This window comes from Peromyscus maniculatus, chromosome 4 (genome assembly GCF_049852395.1).
Source record: "Peromyscus maniculatus bairdii isolate BWxNUB_F1_BW_parent chromosome 4, HU_Pman_BW_mat_3.1, whole genome shotgun sequence".
Lineage (NCBI taxonomy): Eukaryota > Metazoa > Chordata > Mammalia > Rodentia > Cricetidae > Peromyscus > Peromyscus maniculatus.
This window is the reverse complement of record NC_134855.1, coordinates 1,278,214-1,304,432: the sequence shown is the minus strand read 5'-3', so window position 1 is coordinate 1,304,432 and position 26,219 is coordinate 1,278,214. Positions and strand designations below refer to the sequence as shown.

General features: G+C 40.6%; 1 protein-coding gene across 6 annotated transcripts in view; it reads right to left on the bottom strand.

Moving 5' to 3' along the window:
* Nr6a1 (nuclear receptor subfamily 6 group A member 1) overlaps nt 1-26,219 on the bottom strand; it is a 204,643-nt gene that overhangs the window by 154,985 nt on the left and 23,439 nt on the right. For 2 of the 6 annotated variants that reach the window (XM_006992517.4, XM_006992516.4), the window contains exon 2: nt 5,051-5,092. The exons of 1 other annotated variant lie outside the window; for it this stretch is intronic. In XM_006992517.4, coding sequence (XP_006992579.1) covers nt 5,051-5,092 — 42 coding nt within the window. Of the gene's footprint in view, nt 1-5,050; nt 5,093-6,158; nt 6,359-9,083; nt 10,877-26,219 lie in introns of those variants that run through there. 3 more of the 6 variants (XM_076568439.1, XM_076568438.1, XM_015986187.3) reach the window with 3 other exon arrangements.

Below are 26,219 nucleotides of genomic sequence, written 5' to 3'. Positions count from 1 at the left end.
ACAGGGTTTCTCTGTGTAGCTTTTCGCTTTTTTTGGAGCTCACTTGGTAGCCCAGGCTGGCCTCGAACTCACAGAGATCCAACTGGCTCTGCCTCCTGAGTGCTGGGATGAAAGCCGTGTGCCACCACCGCCCGGCTACTTGTGTGCTTTCCATAAGTCACACACATACACACATACACACAAACACACACCCACAATGCTTGCAAAATATCTCACTATCTTCATAGTGCTGAAAAATGCTTCTATGATGGGACCATGACTCAAGATAATAACTGAATTTACCTTTTCTTCTTCCTAAGGCTAATCATAGGAGAATAACAGAGACAAAATAGTGTACCGACCTTCAGGTTACTGTACAATATATAGTCTATGGTCATAATATAAAACTGATTCTGAATTTTGTGTTCAAAGCGCCATGTCTAGGACTGCTGAGCTGCCAAACCTAAGTTTGACACCTAGAATACACATGTACACAAGTAATTTAACTTTCACACGCTGTCCTCTGATATCTACGTTCATGGTGTGGCATGCACATACTCATACATACACAATGAATGTTTTTTTTTTAAGGCAAATCTAATTCCCTGGCATTTGATAAATATCATGGACTTATTTTACTTGACAATAAAGCAATAGTTGAACATATGAATACTTATTTTAAAGTATAGGGGAAAAATACATGAGAAGGCCCATATTCTCAGGGATGATATTAGCTGGTGGGGGAAAGATAAGCTTTATCACTTACCTAATAACATACTGGTTAGTTACCCCGGTGGTCCTTTAAAAGTCCTAGAACCAGGAGGTAACTCTAGACCATCTCATAAATGTTAAATCTAAATTACCATTTGACCTTTCAGCATTATAGCAAAATAAAGTCAATACACAGTAGACATACTCATGTTTTATTTCTCTAACAACTATAACCATGACCTAGAATATTTCATGCCACAGTTTGGGAACACAGAAAATTTAAATGACTATGATTAAGACTTACAGAGTTTTGAAAAACATCATTTAACTAGACCTTGAAATGGTCATTCTCGTACCCTAATCTTAATAATAAACATGTAAAGCCGGGCGGTGGTGGCGCACGCCTTTAATCCCAGCACTCGGGAGGCAGAGCCAGGCGGATCTCTGTGAGTTCGAGGCCAGCCTGGGCTACCAAGTGAGTTCCAGGAAAGGCGCAAAGCTACACAGAGAAACCCTGTCTCGAAAAACCAAAAAAAAAAAAAAAATAATAATAATAATAATAATAAACATGTAAATGACTTACAAATTAAACTGGCACAAAGATTATTAATTATAAATTTCTAACAAAACATAAACCTAACCTGGGAATTTATGTGGCATGCATTTGTAATTCCAGCACCCAGGAGGCACAGGCAAGAGAATCAGGAACTCAAAGTCATCACCACCTACATACTGAATTTGAGCTAGCCTGAACTATAAGATGCTGTCTCAAAGAAAAAGAAAATATCAAAAAGTGAGGGTATCGGGATAGGGTTCAACAGGTAAAGTGCTTGTTGCACAGCATACTGAGTTAGCTCCCTAACACCCATGTAAAAGTCAAGCATGGTTGTGTGGTGTGTGCCCATGACCCTAGTACTGGGGAAATGGGAGACAGATGGATCTCTAGCGCTTGCTTCAGGATCAGTGAGAAATCCTGTCTTAAAAATAATAATAATAATAATAATAATAATAATAATAATAATAATAATAATTGCTGCAAGACATAGGAAAATGTAATGGAATCCAGCTACTATCACAAAAGCTACTACTTGGAAAGGTCAAGGACTTTCTTTCTTTTAAAAAAGATTTATTTTATTTATCATGTATACAGTGTTCTGTCTCCATTTATCACTGCAGGCCAGAAGAGGGCACCAGATCCCATTATAGATAGTTGTGAGCCACCATGTGGTTGCTGGGAACTGAACTCAGGACCTCTGGAAGAGCAGCCAGTGTTCTTAACCTCTGAACCATCTCTCCAGCCCAGTCAAGGACTTTCTTGAAGGTCAATCCATGGCTTAAGAAGTCTTGGGTGAGCCGGGCGTTGGAGGCGCACGCCTTTAATCCCAGCACTCGGGAGGCAGAGCCAGGCGGATCTCTGTGAGTTCGAGGCCAGCCTGGGCTACCAAGTGAGCTCCAGGAAAGGCGCAAAGCTACACAGAGAAACCCTGTCTCGAAAAACCAAAAAAAAAAAAAAAAAAAAAAAAAGAAGTCTTGGGTGATATTTTAGCTTTTGTATATATATTAGCCAATTCCTGCAACGATTTTCTTGTATGCTATGTGTGCTTCCAAGAACTTATAACAGTGTATTCTATCAGAAATACTTATCAAGCATCCAAGGCTTGAATTAAGGTAATTCAATTCAAAATTAATTTACCTTAATTCAATCTCCTGAATTAAGGTAAATTAAGCTCAGACCCTCCTTTCTTATACAGCCTTATTAATATTTATACTAACATTATAGACTCCTAACATTTACCTATCCACCTCTAGGAATGTAGTTTGAGCACCTAAATTCCCTTTTTCTGATATATTAACCAATTTTAGCTCTTAGTTGACTTCCTCCTTTAGGGTTATAAAAGAAAGCCTGATGGTCAGTGCCTAAGGAAAACTCTTTGTCTGCCTCTATGACCCCTGTTAAGAATTCAAGCCTGGTCACCTTGCTTTAGCTAGAGCACCGCTATTGCATGGGTATATAACTGTAAACCTCAAAGCCTTAGAGAGGATTTTGACTGGAGAACTAGAATGAGATGGAAGATGAGGAAGAGCCAGATGGCTAAGAACGAGATGAGAAAGACCAACATGAAGCAGAACTAAGATGAGAGAATTAAGATAGACCTTAGAGGGGACAGCAGATAAATGTAGAGAGAAATAAGGCAAGAAAGGAGCTAGGCATGAGAAAAGAACTGAAGCTGTGTAAATAGGCTTTTATCCCAGAGGAATAAAGTAGACGGACAAAAGAGCTCAATGTACTTAGATTCTTTTCCTGATGAATACACCACCATTAGCAGTGTCTCTTCTGGGCCCCTGGGAAGGAAACTAAAGAGGCTGGACCTCAAAAGTTTCTGGGGGAAAAAAAATGATAATGATGATGATGATGATGATGATGATGTGAGTAGCAAATAGAGAAGAACACCCAACCAGCCTCCAAGTTGATGCACAGCCATGAGTGTAGGTGTGTGGGTGCAAGTTCATACCTGTACAAACATATACACAGGATGAAGGGAGGGGAGGAGGGAAGGAAGGAAGGAGAGAGAGAGGGAGGGAGGAAAGGGAAAGGACAGGAAGGAGGGAGAAAAATGAAGAGGAAGAAAGGAGGGAGAGAATGGGAGGGAAGGAGGAAGGGAAGAGAGGAGAGGAGGGAGGGAAGAGGAAAAGGAGAAAGGAGGGAAGGAGGGAGGGGAAGAGAGAAAGGGAGGGAAAAGGGGTAGGGAGAGGAGGAGAGAAGGAAAGGGAGGTAAGGAAACAAGAGGGCCTCTGTGATACTTGACCTTGACTGTGATAGTTGACCTTCACTGCCAACTTGAAGGATTTAGAATCACCTAGTGACAAACCTCTGGGCATGTCTAAGAGGACATTTCCTAAAGGCTTTAACTGAAAGAGTAAACTAACCCTTAATGTGGGCAACACCATCCCATGGGCTGGTGGCCCAAACTCAATAAATGTACAAAAAGCACTGAGCCCCAGCATTCATGTCTCATCTCCTTCCTGAATGCAGACATAAATATGACTGTTTCACATTCCTGTTGCAAAACTAGATCTGCCCCAGCAGCCATATCTCTTCTACCCTAAAACTGAGCAAAAATAAACACATTAGTTTCTTTTGTTACAGCAATGAGAAAAGTAAGTAATGTAACTTCTTTGAATAAACTGTTAAAACTAATACTTTAAATGTTTTTGCTTGGCATACTGGCATATGGCTTTAGTCCCAGCACCCAGGAGGCATAGGAAAGTGGATCTTTGTGAGTTCAAGGCCAGCCTGGTCTACAAGTGAGTTCGAGCACAGCCATTTACATAGAGACCCTGACTTAGAAAAATGGATGGAGGAAAGAAGGGGGAAAGGGAGGGAGGGAGGGAGGGAGGGAGAGAGGGAGGGAGGGAGGGAGGGAGGGAGGGAGGGAGGGAGGGAGGGAGGGAGGAGTGGAAGTTTTTGTCCTGCCCCATCCTGCAGCCATTTCCAAATAATCACTCAGAGGCTTATATTAATTATAAATGCTCTTCTGGTAGCTCAGGCTTATTACTAACTAGCTCTTACAGTTAAATTAATCCATAATTCTTATCTACGTTTAGCCATATGCCTTGGTACCTTTTCTCAGTATGACATTCTCGTCTCCTTTACTCTGCATCTGGCTGGTGACCCTCTGACTCCACCCTTCTTCTTACCTCCTTAGTTTGGTTTTTCTGCCTAACCTTATCCTGCCTATCTATTGGCTAAACAGCTTATTAAACCAATTACAGCGACAAATCTTCACAGTGTACAGAAGGATCAACCCACATTGGGAAGGGAGGGTAGGTGGGTAGTTTTTAATATATAGTTGTTTATATACAAAAATCCAACACTGTTTGCTGTTGGTTTCAGTGGAAGATGGAGAAGTGAGCAAGGGGGTCTATTTTAAACAAAATTTTCAGCAAACAACTTTCTTTTTTTTTTTTTTTTTTTTTTTTTTTTGGTTTTTCCGAGACAGGGTTTCTCTTGTGTAGCTTTGCGCCTTTCCTGGATCTCACTTGGTAGCCCAGGCTGGCCTCGAACTCACAGAGATCCGCCTGCCTCTGCCTCCCGAGTGCTGGGATTAAAGGCGTGCGCCACCACCGCCCGGCAGCAAACAACTTTCTATTAAATGGATAGCTCTGGCCATCAAACAGTACTAACAAATGAAAAAGAAAATGTCACAAGACAGAATATCATTCTTATAACTGTTAAGAGGAGATACAATCTGAGGGCCATTCAAATACGAACATCAAAGATACCTTGAGTTAAATACTTGTAAGTGCACAGTCACACCCTTTTCTTACCAACAAATACTGGGTAACATTTAGAACTTACTAGTGCCTGGATCAAGTTCTGCCAATTCATCCTGACAGAAACCTAAAGAGAAAATAATAGGGAAAAAATATTATCATTATTTTTAATTACTCCAAGCTGACTCTAAATATTAAAAATCAAATATCACAATATGGGAGGATTTAGACTTCAGGCTAGGGTGTGTGACTCAGTTCTTGCCTAGAATGAGCAAAATACTGGGTTCAATTTCCAGTAACACTCCCACATCCCAAATTAGATTCAAAAATTAGTTTGGGTTTAAATCCTAGTTCAAACAATTACCTATTGTACAGACCCCCTCTCTGGGATTCCATTTCATCACCTTAATATAGAAATGGAGATAAGAGCATGTACCAGGAGTAAGAGTTTAGCACATTCCACAGCACACAGTAGGGGCTCATAAACAACAGCACAGTATAAGAATACCAAAAGCCGGGTGGGCACAGGCCTTTAATCCCAGCACTCGGGAGGCAAAGGCAGGCGGAACTCTGTGAGTTCCAGGCCAGCCTGGTCTACAGAGCGAGTTCCAGGACAGGTACCAAAGCTACACAGAGAAACCCTGTCTCTAAAAAACAACAAAAACAAAAACAAAAACAAAAAAAAATCATTTAATACTTTTTTTAATGGTATCAATTATGTCCCAAAAGAAAGTGAAATAAACCAAACAGGAATTTACAACAAATATACAGGGTGAATTTACTTAAGATTATCACAGATTAAACTGGGGATATAGCTCAGTTGTTAGAATGCTTGCTTGGCATACATGATGTTCTCCATTTGATCTGCGGCATTGTATAAACTGGGAACACTGGTACAAGCCTATAATCCCAGCACTCAATAGGTAGACATAGGAGAATCAAATGGTCAAGGTTATCCTTGACAATATAGCAAGTACAAGGTCAGCCTGGGATACATGAGACCCTGTCTCCAAACAAACAAAACCTTCGAAAGTCTTTACCTACACACACGAAACCAATTTTTCCAGTATTAAGTATGCTTAACCTATGCTTGCTCATAAGACAATATGCTTAGCAAGCACAAAACCCTGGATTCAATCCCCAGAACAAACAGAGTAAGTGTTGGAATAAACATCACAAAGGACATTTCATACCCATAAAACATGTGCTGTTTTTGTCTGCTTGTTGTGTTAACTAGCACCCTGTAGAGAAAATTAAACGTATTGTCAAACAGTAAGTTCTCTGTACACACTTGATGAAAGTTATTTTTTCCTACAGCTGACTACCTTTCTCCTCATTAGCTTCTACTCATCCTAAAGAAAAAACTATATGTATAGATATAGATCTCACCTTGGAGGTAGGATTTCAACATAACATTGGAGGAACACAAACATTCAGACCATAGCAGTAGCAATAAAGAAATAGCCATTTCTTTCTTCTTTCTTCTCGCTCTCTCTCTCCTCTCTCTCTCTCTCTCTCTCTCTCTCTCTCTCTCTCTCTCTCTCTCTCTCTCTCTCTCTCTCTCTCTCTCTCTCTCTCTCTCTCGGTTTCCCTGGCTGTCCTGGAGCTCACAAAGATCCGCCTGCCTCTGCTGCAATTAAAGGTATGCACCACTACTACCCGGACAAAAATAACCATTTCTATATACAGGTTGAATACTGAACATACCAGAAGACTATGCATAGACATTTACTTAATCTATATTGCCCTGAAAATAGAATGAAAGTGCAGAAAGACTGAGAGGTATAATGAAAAAGCCATTTAAGTTGTATGGCCTGGCAAGGCAAGCTATCCTAAGTCAAGGCTTCAGATTTTCATTAGGTAAAAGACTGCAACAGGGGTATCAAGAAAGGATAAAGCTTAAAACAGCCGGGCGGTGGTGGCACACACCTTTAATCCCAGCACTCGGGAGGCAGAGGCAGGCAGATCTCTGTAAGTTCGAGGCCAGCCTGGGCTACCTAGTGAGTTCCAGGAAAGGCGCAAAGCTACACAGAGAAACCCTGTCTCGAAAAAACAAAAAACAAAAAACAAACAAAAAAAAAAGCTTAATACACCCTCTAAAAGTAACTGACATTCTGAACTCCAAAGACAGAATGACCCAAAAACTGCAAATACTAAGGAAAAAAAAAAAAAAAAAAAAAAAAAAAACGGTTTAAAGCAGTAGTTCTCAACCTGCAACCATTTAGCACAGTTCATGTTGTTGTGACCTTTTGTGAGATAACTGATTACACTGTGTAAAGTATGTCACTGTGATTGGTTTAATAAAAAGCTAAACAGACAATAGCTAGGCAGGAGGTACAGGTGGGACTTCCTGATAGAGAGTTCTGGGAAGAAGAAACAGGAGTCAGGCTGGAGAGATGGCTCAGAGGTTAAGAGCACTGGCTGCTCTTCCAAAGGTCCTGAGTTCAATTCCCAGAACCCACATGGTGGCTCACAACCATCTATAACAAGATCTGGTGCCCTCTTCTGGCCTGCAGGCATACATGCAGACAGAATACTGTATACATAATAAGTAAATAAATCTTTAAAAAAAAATTGCAGATAATCCCTTTAAAAAACAAACAAACAAGGAGTCTCCAGTCAGATACAGAAGAAGCAGGACACGCAGGAGACAAAAAAGACATGAGCCACATGGCAGCAGGTAGATTAATAGAAAGACTCTTTACAGTCACCCCCAACTATAATGTCATTTTCGTTGCTACTTCATAACTATAATTTTGCTACTATTTTTTGTTTGTTTTATTTTTTTGAGATAGGGTTTCTCTTTGTAACAGTCCTAGCTGTCCTGGAACTTGCTCTTCAGACCAGGCTAGCCTTGAACTCACAGAGAGTACTGAAATTAAAGACCTGTACCACCATGCCCAGCCAACTGTTAGGAATCTTAAGGTAAATATTTTTGAAGATAGAGGTTTGTCAAAAGGGTCGTGACCCACAGGTTGAAGACCACTGGTTTAAAGGGAATTCTGTTCCCTTCACTTTTCTAGTAACCATTCCCTCATTCTGTTAACAACTTGCTTTTCTTTGGAGACGTCTCTCTTTGACTCCACCACACCCATAGGATACAAGATTTAACTCTAACCTTGCTATAAGATGGCATAAACTATTTGTGGTGGTTTGAACTAGAATAATCCCCATAGATGATATATATGAATACTTGGTTCCCAGTTGAACTGTTTGGGAAGCATTAGGAGGTGTGTCACTAAGGGTGGGCTTTGAGGTTTCAAAAGCCCAAGCCATTCCCAGTGAGCTCTCTGCCTCCAACCTGAATCAGAATGTAAACTCTTAACCATAGCTCCAGGGCCATACCTGCCTGGCTGTTACTGCTGTGCTCCCTGACAAGATTTGATCATGGATCCTAACCCTACGGAACTATGAGCCCCAATAAATGTTTACTTTTATAAGATGTCTTGGTCACAGAGTCTCTTCACAGCAACAGAAAATAAGATAGTATCTTATAGGGCTGTTGAAAGGATTATACTAGATTGTGCATAGAAAGACTTTACAGAGTATCTCAAAAGGGCAACACTGTGAGCTGGAGTGGATCCAATTCAGTGCTGAGACTTTGGGAGCAGAGAACAGTTCTAGAAGGGTAACTACTAAATGTGACCTGGGATGGAACTCTAACATTTTTTTTTTTTTTTTTTTTTTTGAGGGAGGAAAGAACCTTTCTGTGACTCTTATGAGTTAAGATGGAGGGAAAGGAGGGGGAAAGAAGGAGGGAGTGTGGGGTGGTCCAGGATCTACTGGTGACGCAGAGCCCTCCTTCACCCAGCTTGATCTCCTTGCTCTTTCTGTCTTGCCCAGTCTCCCAGCTACCAGCTGGAATGTCAGGCGGCTGATGGTAAGGACAAGCAGGCAGGGCCAACTGCAGGGTAGCAGACCAGGCAGGAGGCTGGCAGCAGAAGGAACAGGATGACACCCTTTGTGAAGCAGCTGAGGATGGTCCCTGCTGAAGCTCTTCAGTTATAGCCAGAGTCCTCCCCCAAAGTCTGGCACTGGGCCTGACTGCTGCCATGAGTCTCCAGGAAGTCCAAGAGCAGAAACTTCTAGGTCCCATAGGGAACCACAATGTCTTTCACCTGGCCAGAAATAGCAGGAAGGCAGGGAGCTGCTGAGGAGCAGGAGGTTCTCTGCTGGGTCCATAGAAAGGGGATGCTGCGGCATCAAATTCTCGGACATTCTTCTCATGCACAGCCAGTTTGTCTGGTAAGGAATCCAAGTCTTCTACCATAGACTGGCTCCAATATCTATGGAGAGGCTGCTCAGCTGAGGGGGATTCTGAAATTCACGGTAAAAGGTCCCCAAGTTCATCAGAGAATGTCTTTAGAAAAAGCAGGTTTTATAGGTGCCTGACCCCCCGCCCCCTTTTTGGGTAACTGTTGCCTTGCTTGCTGACCTTGATATCCTCCCTATGCTAATTCCCTGCCAGGTTCCACTCTCTTGAATGCTTAAGGGAAGTTCCTTGTCTGTGTATCCTGCATAATGGGCTTACAGCTTAGATGTAAGATTGTAAAACATCAGTATGGAACTTCTGTACTCCGGGGTTCTCCCATTGTGCTGTAAGCCTGTATTTAAGACCTCTTCCCTCCTTCAATAAATGGCATTCGGCATTAAAAAAAAAAAATACCAAACAAGTAATCTCACCTTTAAAAAATATAATAAATTAAGAAAAAAAAGAAAAGAAAAGAAAAAGCAGGTTTAAAGTCAATCATAACAAAGTTGTAATGTGTATTGCCACTGCTGCCCCCGGTTGGAGCCATCTAAATGATGATTTCTCTGTGCAGCTTTGCACCTTTCCTGGAACTCACTCTGTAGACCAGGATGGCCTCCAACTCACAGAGATCCGCCTGGCTCTGCCTCCCTTGTACTGGGATTAAAGGCGTGCGCCACCACCGCCCGGCTTGATGTAACTTTTAATTACTTGCTCTCCTGTGTGTTGTTTGGAGACAGAGTGTAGGTTTTTGGTTTTTTTGTTTGTTTGTTTGTTTGTTTGTTTTTTGGAGACAAGGTGGCCTCAAACATGCTATGTAGCCAAGAATGACATTCAACCAATCATCCTGTCTCCAATTCCTGAATGCTGAAATTATGGGTAATTGAGACCATACCTAGTTTATGCCCTACTGGGGATTAAAGCTAGGGCTTTATGACAAGTTTCTACCAATTTATCTACAACCCCCATCCATTTACTTTTAAAATATTTAATTTGATAATTATGGTTATACTGTCTAAGGAAAACACTATAAAGAAATTTATCAAAAAGTTGCAAAGAGCCCTGATTATGAAACTTTGTCTACATTCCCTTTCTAGCTAAAATATCTCTGGTTTTATACATTATCACTAGTGTAGAAGGCCTGAGGAGACATGGAAAACAAGTTACATGCCTCATATCATAGCCAGGCTTGGCTACATCTCCTGGCAAAGTGTACTCAGATTCTCAGCATCCAGATCTAGCTAGCAAAATTATGTGATAAATATGTTTACCTACCATCAATGCTTTCCACCAGTGGAAAACAAATACCAAACCAGCATTAGATATAACCACAGTATACATTTAATCAGATTTCTTCAATTATATTAAACTCCAAAGCAAAAGTATATACCAGCTTTTCAGTAGAAAGCACACTTCTAAGCCCCATAAATGCACAGGGGTTTAGCTAAGTAACAAAACATTTCCAAGCATATAAAGCCTTGGGTTCAATCCCAGCACAATATAATACTAATAGTAGAGGGTTAGTTTTCTGACCTTGTTGATTATTTAACTCAAAACTTGTTTTAAAAATATCTTGAGCCAGGTATGGTGGCACAGTCCTTTAATCCCAGCACTCGAGGATCTCTGTGAGTTCGAGGCCAGCATGGTCTACAGAGTGAGTTCCAGGACAGGCTCCAAAAAAAAAAAAAAAAAAAAACCCACATCTTGATAGGTATAGTGACACATGATTATAATTCCAGCAGTGGAAGCTATGACAGAATGATTAGAGAGTTTCTCTCTCTCTCACACATACATACACACACACACACACACACACACACACACACACACACCTTCCTTACGAACCCAAGGCTTTGGCTGGTGACTTTAACTGGCTTTTAAGGACTGACAAGAAACTTTTCCTAAACTATCAAGGTAAATACATAAGGAAGCAATCTAAAACATAGGGCAAAGTTTATATTCCCTTACCACAGTTGGAGATGCATACTGAAAGGGAATGGAGATGAACTAGGTTTAAATCCTACATTTGCCTATCTGTCTCATTAACTAGCAAAAAAGCAAATTCCGAAATGTCAATACAAACAGCCAGCATAGGTCGGGCAGTGGTGGCGCACGTCTTTAATCGCAGCACTCAGGAGGCACAGCCAGGTGGATCTCTGTGAGTTCGAGGCCACATCATGATCAGACCCACTAGAATCTGAGGTTCAAAAATATTTTTCAGGGCTTCTCAAAATCCTTAATTTTAAAACTTTTATGTATACGTGTACATGTAGATACCTACAGAGGCCAGAAGAAAGTATCAAAATCATATGGAGCTCTAGTTATGGGTAGCTGTGTGCCACTCAACATGGTGCTGTGCACTTTTAAAAAAAATAATTTATTTTTTTTAATTATACTCATGATATCCATTAATTACACTCATGATATTAATTACATTTGTGGTATTCATTGATTACATTCACAGTATTCATTCAATAACTATATTTATGATATTCATTAATTACATTAATTGTAGATTTATTACATTCATGATATTATGTCCTGATACAACTGTCCATTTGTGGGGTTTTTCCATCACACAAAACAGAGATTCTGTACTTAGTAATCATTGCTCTATATTCCTTTCTTCTCTATTCTGAGATAACATCTAAGCTTTCTGTCTCTATGAATTTGTATATTCTATATATTTCATGTAATACAATTCCATAGTATTTGTCCTTTTTTTTTTTAATGTAAAAACATTTTATGTACAACTGCAGGAGAAATAATACACAGATAGCCAGAACATAAAAACAGGTTATAATTTAAAAGTCCAGGGTTATTTTAAACAGCAAAATATTTTCTCTGTAGAAAATAGTATAAATGATAACATTTCCCAATAAGCCTAAAAGGCCAAATGATAGCTCAATTATACATACAAATATTGATTAGATTCTGGGATACAGAAGAAAACTATCTTCATCTGTTCAGAGAGCTATGTTTTACTTAAGTTGTGTAAGTGAGATTCCTATTCATCTTCCCCTTCACTGTTACGGCAGACATTTTTCTATAGGCTAATCCATATTCTGAAAAGATTTTAGCCTCCCCTCCTGAAAGTACGGCCAGCATTTTCTTTCATCAGCTTGATACAGTACAAATTCTTATCCTAATAGTGAAATGTTTCACTAAAGCTTGCCTAGTGACTGGGTAAAATCAAAAGTTATAAGCCACAGTCATCCTAGGGTCCCCCCTGCTAGGTAGCCTCCTTGAATCTGTGGGTGCAGCAAGTGCTCTTAAACACTGAGCCATCTCGTTAACCAAGAACCCCAAAACACTTTATTCAAGACTTGTACTGATACCCTCTAGCTGGGTACACGCCTTTAATCACAGCACTCAAGAGCCAGAGAGGCAGGAGGATCTGAGCTCAAGGCCAGCCTGGCCTACAAAGCAAGTTCCAGGACAGCCTAAGCTGTTACACAGAGAAACCCTGTCTCCAAAAAACAAAAACAAATGAATAAACAAAAAAGATGAAAAAATAATAAAAAGACTCATTGAAATACAGGAGTCACTTGCTAATACTTTCTGGACCACACAGCTCACGTCTGCTTTATTATCTGCCTTGTCTCCCTTGATGAGTTCAATCATTTCCCCTCAATGAAACTGCCCTTTGTTCAGTCAAATCAACTGTCCTGAAAGTCTTAGAACAGAGTCATGCCCCAGACAGTTGCTAAGTAAATGTCTGAAGAACTCCTTCTTCAAAAGATTAAAGAAGCAATAACATTGCCCCACGATGAAGCAACTGTCAAAATAGTAACTTGCAGGAGAAAATAGCAGGTTCCTTATTTTCAACTTTTAAAAACCTAGAATAGTGCAGTCAAACATACATTTTTATAAATAACAGTTATGCAATGTAATATGTAACTACAGTGCCCAATGCAGTAGCCACAAGCCACATGTAATTACTGAGTACTTGGGATGTGACTAGTAACTGATAAACTGAAGGGAACTGGGGTTTGGTTTGGTTTTATAAGACAGGGTCTCACTATGTAGCCTGACTACATCAGGCTAACCTTGAACTCACAGAGGTCTGCCTCCAAAGTGCTGGGAATAAAAGATGTGCACTATCACACTCAATAAAATAAAATTAAGTCAAGGTCTCACTATGCAGCCAAAGCTGACTTCAAACTTGAAAATCTCTTGCCTTTCTCCCAAATACTGGGTTTAGAGTGCTAGGATTAGAAGCAAGTACCAACATACCAAGTTCATGTAGTTATTTAAATTCATTAAGAGTAAAATTAAAAATCCAGTTGCTAATTTGGTGTTGCACAGCTACAATCTCTACATTAAAGAAACTGAGTCAAGAAAATAAAAGTTCTAGGCTAGCCTGAGATCCATAGAGCTCCAAGTCAGAATGGGCTGAGAGACTATGTTTTAAAAGAGGTGACAGGCCAGGCAGTGGTGTCACACGCCTTTAATCCCAGCACTCAGGAGGATCTTTGTGAGTTTGAGGCCAGGCTGATCTACAAAAGTGAGTTCCAGGTCAGGCTCCAAAGCTACACAGAGAAACCCTGTCTCGAAAAACAAACAAACAAACAAAGAGGTGATGGGGGAACAGTAGGAATGCAGCAGCAGCAGCAGCAACCAGGCATGATAGCACATGATTGTAGTCTCAGCATTGGGGAAGCCAGACAAGTGGATCCCTTGGACTTTTGGGGCCAGCCAGTATATTCTAATCAGTGCATTCCTGGCCAATGAGAGACCTTGCCTTAAAAAACAATGTGCACAGTATCCTGAGGAATGACACCCAACGGTGATCTCTGGCCTCTACATGAATGTGCACATGTGTACATGCAAAGTCATAAAAGAGATTCAAAGCTACTTTAAAAAATAAAACATTTTGCTGAACAGTGATGGCTCATGTCTTTTATCCCAGGAGGCAGAGACAGGCAGATCTCTGAGTTCAAGACCAGCCTGGTCTACAAAGGGAGTTGTTCCAGGGCAGGCAAGGCTAAACAGAGAAACCCTGTCTCGGAAATAAACACAGATACACACATATACACTATGAAAACAAGAGACAATATACAACTGGGATAGTACACAGTAGTAAGCCAGAATATTTTTATTTATTTCATGTGTGCTCACGCAAGTTCATGTGTGTATGTGCATGCATGCATGTGGAGATCAGAATTCAGGCCATCAGGTTGGTAGCAAGTGCCTTCACCCACAGGGCCATCTCACCAGCCCTATTTATTTTAAAGACTTAAACTAAATTACTTTGTGAGTGTGAGTGTGTTTGTGTGTGTACATGCACATGTAGAGGTCAGAGAACAACTCTATGGAGCCATTCCTCTCCTTCCACCTTTATGTACATTCTAGGAATCAAACTCAGATCCTTAGGCTTACACAGAAAGAACTTTTTATTCATGTTATCACCAGCTCCAGAACAGATTTTTAATTCTGGCACCATTACTTATAAATTGTGTTGACTTAGAAAGTGACTTTACCACTGTGATCCAATATCTTTATCTGTAGACTGCTGTAAAGATCTCATGATATGGAACACTTAAGGCAGTGAAAATACTTAATAGCTATAATCAGTACTGGTGAGAAAAGAGAAGTAGCAGTCAGAAATAGGGGGACATGAGGAGAAAGATGGCATTGACCAAACAAGACTATCTGAAGAACAAAATTCAGAGGACACGGCATATGAAAAGCAATAAACAGAGGAGGAGAATGCAGGGTTGTATCACAAAGATCTTTATTTAATTAACTATCATATATGAGAAATTTGGGGCTTTTACCCTGTAGGTAAGTCACTAAAAACATAGGTACATATCTAAGAAATCAGTCAATGCCAGCCCAAATGTTTCTCAATGTGAGTTCTAAGATATCAAGCAGAAAATTCAAAGTACATAGGGTTTTTAAAAAATAAGAGCTTTCTTGGAGAAGCCTACAAATAGTGCACAGCCCCTGAAATTCTAGGAAATGGTCCCACATTTGAGGGCTCGCTACCAATTCTACCTATCCTCTAGGTTCCTTCTGGTATGATGAATGGCTTGGGCAGAGGCTGAGAAGAAAAGCAGCTTAACCACAGCCTGCCATACTGTCATGTCTGCAGCCTAGAAGGAAGCTCCAAGTCCAAGCAGACATAAGGACCACTTTCCTTTGGATTGGCTACATCTCCCTCTTGCTTTTCTGTCCAGCAAGTGAGGTGTCATTTTGGCCATTAGCTTTGGTCTTTCACAGGCAACCTGACAACCCATACTTTTTTTAATAATGAAAAACACTTTTGAATGCAGGAATATAGCACTTCATACCCACATAAAAGGCAGCTGGCAGAGCTGCAAGTAATAAGCCTTCTCCACCATTACAAATGTCAAGGTCACATTAAAAAGTTTTAACAACAGAAATGCCCATTTCCTAATGTTATTTCATTTTCTTTAATCTGACATCTAAGGAGTTAATAAACACACATACACACACACACAGGTGCACAAGGGGAGTGAGGGGACATACTTGGGTTCTTAATTATATAACCTATTATGCTCACATATTTATCTGTTGGGCATAAATGCAGCTTATGAGGAGTGCCTGAATTTCTATGGAAACATTAATAACATCATCCATCTGACCAACCTATATCACCTTTCATTTCTTCAGGTTTCTAGCTTTGTAATTATAGCCTTGAATGCAGAATACAGGTGAAAAAGCCCAAACAAGATCACAACATTTCAATTAAAATATTGAAAAACAAAAAGCAATACACAGCTTCAAGGCATTGGCAATGAAATCTGAAAGGAAACAGTCTAGGGCATAACTGGTCTGAGGAGCCAGAGGCCATTAGTGTTTCTATGGAAAAACAGTACAAGCATTTCTCCAAAAACTACATGTCTTGATGAGCCTCATTTTTTATTTGGCATTTCCGGTTCTTTGGAGGAAAAAGGACTTACAGGTCTTTACTCAGCTTGGAGGTCAAAGAAACATCAAAATGCATACATAAAAAATGTGTAAAATAATTTTCCAGGTGATATTTATTTAATTTTTAGTTATGCTGGGGCACTGGCTTGATGCTTTATAAGAATTCTTACCGGAGCTGGAGAGATGGCTCAGAAGTTAAGAGCACTGGCTACTCTTCCAAAGGTCCTGAATTCAATTCCCAGCACCCACATGGTGGCTCACAACAATCTTTAATGAGATCTGGTACCCTCTTCTGGCCTGCAGGCAAACATGCAGGCAGAACACTGTACACACATACATACATACATACATACATATATACATAATCCTTAAAAATTCTTACCAAGCAGCTACTGCTATCTCTATCTCACACATTTAAATAGATTACTATCTCACACATTTAAATAGATTAAATAGATTACTAATAGATTAATTTTATATTTTATGTGCATTGGTGTTTTGTCTGAATTCATGTCTGTGTGAGGGTGCCTGGATCCCCTGGAACTGGAGTTACAGACAATTATGAGCTGCCATATAAGGGTGCTGGGAATTGAACCTGTGTTCTTTGGAAGAGTAGCCAGTGCTCTTAACCACTGAGCCATCTCTACAGTCCCTAAAAACTAATTTTTAAACACACACACACACACACCCTTTGCCAATAATTTCAAAGAACAAATTTTGACACTCCTACTCAGAATTTCAACAAATACCAACAGAGTGGAGAAATGGCTCAGCTGTTAAGAGCATATTTTGCTCTGGTAAAGGACCTGACATCAGCTCACAACACCCACATGGTGGTTCACAACTATGTTTACTTCCAGTTCTAGGGGATTCAATTCCCTCGTCTGACTTCTGTGGGCACCAGGCACACAACCCAGTCCACATACATATAATATTCAGGCAAAACACTCATACACATAAAACAAAACTAACTTAAAAAAAAAAGGAATACCTACATCATGGTTAAGACCATTTACAAATGCCCTCCTGAGTAACCCAAAGTGTTCCTTCTCAAAGAGTGGTAGTACATTGGTCCCTAAAGGAACTGGGAAAAGGAAAGGAGATATTTTCACCTGCGGTTAGTCAAAGACTAACTGATGGGAAAAATGTCTTACAGACCACAGAGTCTCAGAGAGAGCTCTAGAAGTTATTTCAGAAAGTATCCCATATCAACCTCAACAGATAGCCTGATGGAGCAGCAAAAGCCAGATCTTTAGGGAAAAAATATTTACCGAGAAGAGCTGCAACTAAAGAAATGACCAAAAAACAGATCCCTTTGAGAATCCCATCTTACCAGGCATGGTGGCACACACCTTTAATCCCAGCACTTGGGAGACTGAGTAAGAACTTCTAGCAGTTCAGAGCAGCCAAATCTCTCTATCATGTTTGATGCAAGTTTGTGCTATATAGTAGGTTCAATGCCAGCCTGAGTTGCATGAAACTTTATCCCAAAAAGGGGGGGAAATCCCTTTAATATAAAGGTATAATATGGAAGCCTGATGATCCTAGAAATCCAATCTCAGGAACAGAAATAATAAAGAACATATGATAAAATTGGAAGCCACCTAAATATTCAAACATAAGGGAATTAATATAGAATATTTTGTAAATGTTACATATGTGTAAATGTTGATTGAGCCTGGATGTGGTGATACATACCTCCAACCCCAGACTGTGGAAGGAGGAGGCAAAGTCAGGAATTCAAAGCCATTCTCAGCTACAAAGCAAGTGCAGTACAAGTAGTCTACCCAAGACCTCATTTCAAAACAAAAATTACAAAACAGCTGGGCGTTGGTGGCACACACCGACCAGCAGTTGGGAGGCAGAACCTGGTGGATCTCTGTGAGTTCAAGGCCAGCCTGGCCTACAGAGTGAGATCTAGGACAGGTACCAAAACTACACAGAGAAACCCTGTCTCGAAGGAGGAAAAAAAAAAAAAAAACCTACCATCGACAAACATATAATTATATATTTTAAAAATACAAGCCTGGTCTGGTGGCACACATCTTTAATCCCAGCACTTGGGAAGGAGAGATAGGAGGATCTCTATGAGTTTGAGGCCAGCCTGGTCTACATAGTGAGTTCCAGGATGGCCAGGGCTATGTTGCTCAGAGCAACTCCAGTTCCAGAGGTTCAAACATCCCCTTCTAGCCTCCACTGGTAGTGCACAAAAATAATGGACATTCATATACACACACACACACACACACAACACACACACACACACACACACACACACACACACATATATATGCATGCATATTCTGGCAAAACACTTGTACACATAAAATAATTTTTAAATCATAAAATCCTGAGGCTCAACAGTTAAGATTACTTACTGCTCTTGCAAAAGACCTGGGTTAAGTTCTCAGCACCCACATGCTGGCTCACTGTTGTCTGTAACTTCAGTTCCAGGTACTGGATTCATCTTCTGACTTGTATGGGCTCCTGCACACAACTACTAGACAGACAACTCAGGCACCCATACATTGACATAAAATTATACATATATATACACATATATAAAAATATAAGATATATATATATATAAAATCATAAAATCCTAAGACAGCTATGGTGACATATGCCTTTAATCCCAGCTCTTGGGAGGTACAGTTAAGTTGATCTATTGTGAGCGGAGGCCAGCATGGGCTACAAAGTTTCAGAATAGCCATGGCAACAAAACAGAAAGAGACCCTGTCTGAAAAAAAAAAAACAAAAAAGTCCTAAAGTCACTTTGCTACTCTTTGAAATTCCCATTCTAATCCATCTAGTCACTCAAAAGGAATTTTCATTCAAATTTGAAATCTGTACCTAGTCCAAAAGCATTCTAATAACCCCACAATCCTAGACCATTAAAAATTGTTCCTCCTAGGCAGAGTAGTGGCACATGCCTTTAATCCCAGCACTCAGGAAGCAGATGCAGGTGGATCTTGAGTTCCTAGACAGTCTGGTCTACAGAGTGAGTTCCAGGACAGCCAGGGCTACACAGAGAAACTCTGTCTCAAAAAAGAAACAATAAAATATAATGATGATAATGGTAATAAAATTGTTCTGTCTGTGCTGGCTAGTTTTATGTCAACTTGACACAAGCCAGAGTCAAAGGAGAGGAAGAAACCTCAATTGAGAAAATGCTTCAAAAAATCAGGCTAAAGGCAGGCCTATAGGATACTTTCTTTTCTTTTTTAATTTATTTATTTATTATGTATACAGTGTTCTGTCTGCATATACACCTGCAGGCGAAAAGAGGGCACCAGATCTCATTACAGATGGTTGTGTGCCCCCATGTGGTTGCGGGGAATTGAACTCAGGACCTCTGGAAGAACAACAGCCAGTGCTCTTAATCCACTGAGTCATCTCTCCAGCCCAGGATACTTTCTTTTTTTTTTTTTTTTTTTTTTTTGGTTTTTCGAGACAGGGTTTCTCTGTGTAGCTTTGTGCCTCTCCTGGAACTCACTTGGTAGACCAGGCTGGCCTCGAACTCACAGAGATCCGCCTGCCTCTGCCTCCCGAGTGCTGGGATTAAAGGCGTGCGCCACCACCGCCCGGCCCCAGGATACTTTCTTAATTAGTGATTGAGAGGAGAAAGCCTAGCCGGGCGGTGGTGGCGCACGCCTTTAATCCCAGCACTCGGGAGGCAGAGGCAGGTGGATCTCTGTGAGTTCGAGGCCAGCCTGGGCTACCAAGTGAGTTCCAGGAAAGGCGCAAAGCTACGCAGAGAAACCCTGTCTCGAAAAACCAAAAAAAAAAAAAAAGAAAAGAGAGGAGAAAGCCTAGCCCACGGTGAGGGTGGGGATGCATCCCTGGGCAAGTGGTCCTGGGTTCTACAAGATGTCAGGCTCAGCAATTTAAGAGGAGCAAGCCAGTAAGTAGCACCACTCCATGGCCTCTGCATCAGCTCCTGCCTCCAGGTTCCAGCCCTGTTTGAATTCCTATCCTGACTTCCTTTGTTGATGAACAGTAATTTGTATGTGTAAGCCACATAAACCCTTTTCTCCCAATTTGCTTTTGGTCATGGTATTTCATCATAGCAATAGGAACCTTGACAAAAACATTGCCCAAGGCAGGCAGATCTCTGAGTTCAGGGCCAGCCTGGTCTACAGAGTGAGTTCCAGGACAGCCAGGACATAGAGAAACCCTATCTTGAAAAACTAAAAATGAAATAAAATAAAATAAAATAAATCTCCTTTCACAATATTATTTTTTCTTGATACACCCTCAAGTTTGAAAAGGCAATGTGTAAACTCCTATTTCCAAACTCCCTATAATTTATATAAAGATTAAAAAATACCAACTTTAATGTTAAAACAATTTTATATGAAATTATCAATAAAGTGATATACCAGTGACGCAAGACATCTAAACACTAGCCTCGCTCTGGTACCAAAAAGCCATATATATGGTAATGTTACACAATCTACCCCATCTGTACTTCCATTTCATCTTCAATAAAGGAGATCTACTTTCTTGGCATACCTTTCAGTTCTGGAATCTATAAGTGTACCAAAAGTTGCAGAGCCCATGAAAGAAAGAAAAGAGAGAGAGAGAGAGAGAGAGAGAGAGAGAGAGAGAGAGAGAGAAGAAGAAGGAGGAGGAGGAGGAGGAGGAGGAGGAGGAGGAGGAGGAGGAGGAGGAGGAGGAGAGGAAAGAAAGAAAGAAAGAAAGAAAGAAAGAAAGAAAGAAAGAAAGAAAGAAAGAAAGAAAGAAAGAAAGAAAGAAAGAAAGAAAGAAAGAAAGAAAGAAAGAAAGAAAATAAATTGCAGTCTTGGGATTGGAGAGATGGCCCAGTAGTACTGGCTGCTCTTGCAGAGGACCTGGGTTCCATTCCCAGCATCCACACGGTAGCTCATAACCTTCTGGACTCTGGTTTCAGGGAATCCCTCTTTTGGTCTCCTGAGGCAGGACATGAATATGGTCCACAGACATACATGTAGACAAAACACTCCTACACATAAAATATTAGAAATTTTTAGAAATCATTAAACTGGTTTTGTTTTTTTGTTTTGTAAGTTGCAGTTTGGGGGCCAGCAAGATAGCTCAGACAGTAATGAATGGTGCCTGCTGCCCAACAATGCAAATCTGAGTTCGACCTCTGGAACCCACGCAAAGGTAGAACCAGAGAACCAACTCCACAAAGTTGTCCTCAGATCCCCGTACATGTGCTCATGTACACAGGTATACACACACACAAACAGAGGACAATTTATTTTAAAGTTGCAGTCTTGTATACAGAGGTACAAGATCACTTCACTGGGTAGTTTTATGTCATCTTGACACAAGCTTGACTCATTTGGGAAGAAGGAACCTCAGTTGAGAAAATAACCCACTAAACTGGCCTGTGGGCAAGCCTGTGAGGGATTTTCTTGAAGGATGACTGATGTAGAAGGGCCCAGTCCACTGTGGGTGATCCTACCTTTTAAGAAGGTGGTCCTAGGCACCACAAGAAAGCAGATCAAGAGGGGTGGACCCAGGAACAGTATTCCTCCATGACTTCTTTAGTTCCTGCTCTGCTTGAGTTCCTGCCTGACTTCCCTACCTTCTGTGACAGATTTGTTACCTAGAAGTCTAAGATGAAATAAATACTTTTCTCCCTAAGTTGCTTTTGGTCACAGTTTTTAATCACAGCCAATAGAAACCTACCTAAGACAATCATTTAATACTAACATGTGAGGAACCTAAGTAAACAGATAAGCATTTGCCAGGCCTGGTGGCGAAAGCCTTTAAATCCCAGCATTCACTTGGGAAGCAGATGCAGGCGTATCTCTGCTAAGTTCAAGGCCAGTATAATCTACAGAGCTAGTTCCAAGATAGCAAGGGCTACACAGAGAAACCCTGTCTCAAAACAAATCCAAAAACAAACAAACACTACATTGTTTTGGGTTTTTTGTTTTGTTTTGTTTTTTTCTTCTTTTTTTTTTTTCAAGACAGGTTTTCTCTGTGTAGCTTTGTGCCTTTCCTGGAACTCACTCTGTAGCCCAGGCTGGCCTTGAACTCACAGAGATCCACCTGCCTCTGCCTCCCAAGTGCTGGGATTAAAGGCATGCGCCACCACCATTGTTTTTAAACTAAAAGAACCATATCTCTAATCTCTTCCATTCTATCCTAACTTCCATTTTACTGAAAAAATAAATCATAAGGAAAATAGCATTATTTCTGTGATTTTAAAAACTAACCATAGTCTTGAGGCAGGCATGGTGGCGCACACCTTTAATCCCAACACTCAGCACTCGGGAAGCAGAGGCAGGTGGATCTCGGCAAGTTTGAGGCCAGCCTGGTCTACAGAGTGAGTCCCAGGACAGGCTCCAAAGCTACACAGAGAAACCCTGTCTCGAAAAACAAAACAAAACAACAATAAAAACAGTCTTAAAGACTTCAGAGTTTTCCTGATCTAAAAATGAAAATAATAGGATTTACTTCGCTGATAAAATTGTTGGAAGGTATCTGTTGCTGTGAAGAGACACCATGACCACTCCAACTCTTTGTTTGTTTGTTTGTTTGTTTGTTTGTTTGTTTGTTTTTCAAGATAGGATTTCTCTGTATAGCTTTGCACCTTTCCTGGATCTCGTTCTGTAGCCCAAGCTGGCCTCGAACTCACAAAGATCAGCGTTCCTCTGCCTCCTGAGTGCTGGGATTAAAGATATGTGCCACCACTGCCCGGCTCCAACTCTTATAAAGGAAAACATTTAACTGAAGTGGTTGCTTACAGTTCAGAGGTATAGTCCATTATCATCATGATGAGGAGCATGGTGGAGAGCACAAATGCAGGCAGACATGATACTGGAGAAGGAGTTGGTACATGCTAATATGCAGGCAACAGGAAGTAGACTGAGTATCACATTGGATAAAGCTTGACCATATATATATGAGACCTCAAAGCCCACCTCTACAGTGACACTCTTCCTCCAACAAGGGCATACATACTCCAATAAAGCCACAGCTTCTAATAGTGTCATTCTCTTTGGAGGCCATTTCTTTCAAACCACCACAGAATGCTCAAATGAAAAAACAAGGCACTTGATATAATACCAAGAACATAGTAAATATTCAGACTAAACTACCCATTATTATCATTCTAATCTTTACCTCCCAAAACACAATTATAAATAGACTTGGGAAAGATTTTTTTTTTTAAACAGGATTTCTCTAATGTAACAGCCATGGCTGTCCTGTAACTCGATTTGTAGACCAGGCTGGCATCCCAAGGGCTGGGTCTAAAGGCATGAGCCACCACATCTGGCTGGGAAAAATTTAATTTAAAAATCTAAACCACCTTGGAACAGTTCTAAAAAATAAGCTCCACTTAGCAAACACCTCAGGGCAGCGTTACATAGCATTACTATGTTATTCAATGAGAATGAGATGTTGGCTCCTTGATGGAACTACAGCTCCTTGATAGGAAAAGTAACTTCTGAAAGAACCTCAGATCTCAGACAAGCCAACTAATAATTGTCACAGACACTGTCCTACCAAACTTAGAACTTCACATGCATGATACATTTCCTTATAGTTCTCCGTGTCTGTTATTAACTTGGTGGACTTAGAGGGAAGGTTCTTCTACCAGTACTGTGTATAGCAGTAGTAGAAACACATTATCAGAATTTTATCTTTCCTTCCCTGTGCCTCAAAATCAAGTGAAATACCAGAAGCAACAAGATTCCTGGGTAAAAGATCATCTGGCAGACAGCTGCTCTGATCTGACTTAAGCAATCCTCTGAATATCCCTCACATTCCAGAGTAAGTCAAAGTGACCACAATCCTCAGAAAGCAAATACAATATGATCAAGCCAGTCGTGATGGCACATGCCTTTAATCCCAGCACTCAGGAGGCAAAGGCAGGTGGATCTCTGTGAGTTTGAGGCCAGGCTAGTCTACAGAGCTAGCTCTTAGGTTAAAATCTTGCTTATTTAAACTAAGGTATCCTCAAAATTCTTACCTTACACTAGCTCTGAAAATTATCACAGAGAAATTAATTATATATTTTGGATACTCTATTTATCAGAGAATTTGTTGTTGGGGGATATTCAATCACACTGTGAACCCCAAGTTTGCATTTGCATTAATTGAATAAAATTAACCTTGGTTCATGAGGCTGAGTCAGTAACTAGTTGACAGAAAGTAATCATAGAAAAAGTACCAAAGGGCATCTAGAAGAGATAGAGATACACATCAGAAGTAGCAGGAAGGGATTTGGAGCAGCATGGTTTTTTGTTGGGGTAGAGCAGAAGGATGCTCTCTTTGGGAGACCTCAAAAAGGAGAAGAGGTCAGCTAGTTGCAACCCAGCTTCTCTAGGTTTTCACCCCAGACTTTCAATCTTGAGTCTTATTTATGAAAAGAACAATAGAGATTTAGTTAAAGCTACCTTTAGTGGTAGCGACACAGGTGTTGTTTTTGGGAACAGAGTTCCTGCCAGGCTTCAGCTTGAGTTGCCAGGCAGCTGCCAAAGAAGCAGGCTGGTAAAACTGTGGGGTTGCAGTTGCTGGCTGAAATAGCATTAGATTAAGGCGCAGCCAACTGTGCCAAAGTTAAAGCAACAATTTGTACTAAAATACCAGTTAAAATAAGAGTGACCCCCGCCCCATACACACTATATCATTCTATTCCTTCAGGTTAGAAACCTGCTGGGAAAAGAAAGAAACAAAGGGCTGGAGAGATGGCTCAGAGGTTAACACTGACCTCTCTTCCAGAGGTCCCTAATTCAATTCCCAGCAACCACATGGTGGCTCACAACCATCTATAATGAGATCTGGTGTCCTCTTCTGACATGCAGGCATACATGCAGGCAGAACACTGTATACATAATGAATAAATAAATCTTTAAAAAAAAAAAAAAAAAAAACTCATACAGAAAAAAAAGAAAGAAAGAAAAGAAAATTGGGAATAACTTTCACAAGACAAATTTATCAAGTCTAAAGCAGCACTCTGGGCTTGGGCCTAGGTCACCGAGACATAGCTAAATGAATCAGAGGTCAAAACCATCAGTAAAAATGGATTCAATGGTGCCTACCTCCAGAAAATAATGAAGAAAATAGAAACCAGCCAGCACACCAAGTACACTTGCTCTTTCTGGGGTAAAACCAAGATTAATAAATGGGCTGTGAGGCCCTGCCACTGTGGCTCCTTCATGAAAAAGCATCTGGTAAAACTGAACCACTAGCACTCCTTCACTGTCACAGAGGGCATGCACACACCTATAAAATCCCAACACTTGAGAAGCAGAGACAGCTGGATCTCAGTCAGTTCAAGGCCAGCCTATTCTACATGGTGAGTTCCAGGACAGCCAGGGCCACATAGAGAGACTGTGTGTGTGTGTGTGTGTGTGTGTGTGTGAGAGAGAGAGAGAGAGAGAGAGAGAGAGAGAGAGAGAGAGAGAGAGAGAGAGAGAGAGAGAGAGAGAGAGAGAGAGAAGAAAAGAAAACTGAAGGGCCAGATGGTTTCGGCGCACACCTAATTCCAGCACTAGGAAGGCAGAAGCAGGTGGAACTCTGAGTTCAAAGACAGCCAGGGCTACATAGAAACCCTGTCTCAAAAACAAACAAACAAAACAACAAAAATATTCCCTTGCAATGGTATGAATCGATTTGAAAAAGTTCCTGTCTCAAAACAAAAGGAAAAAAGGAAGGAAATTAGAAAATCAAGTGTAACCATGAGTTGTGGAAATTCTTCTGCAATTTGTTGTCAAGTACAAAGATACTACTTAAAATAATTCAATGCTGGGAGCAGGCAAAAGCACCTTGTCCTAAGTACTGCCATTTTGACTTCAGACTCCATTTTATCTATAAGGTGAAACAAAGTTCATATTCCCAAGTCCTACGGGAGCTGGGAACCTTCCAGTTAGCTGACCCACCTCCTCCTTAAACCATAGACATAGCTGTTACGAATTCTTAGTTCTTTAGAAACATTAAGGCTGTTCCTAACAACAGAAGGAACAAATGAATCTGATTGGTAAGACTGAAAGGCTTACACTGTATATTGGTTGACAAAGATAGAACATTCAAAGAAGTCCAATTTCTAAATGCTGATTGGTGAAAATTCTAACTGTAACTTGGCAACAAACATTTATGATTAAAT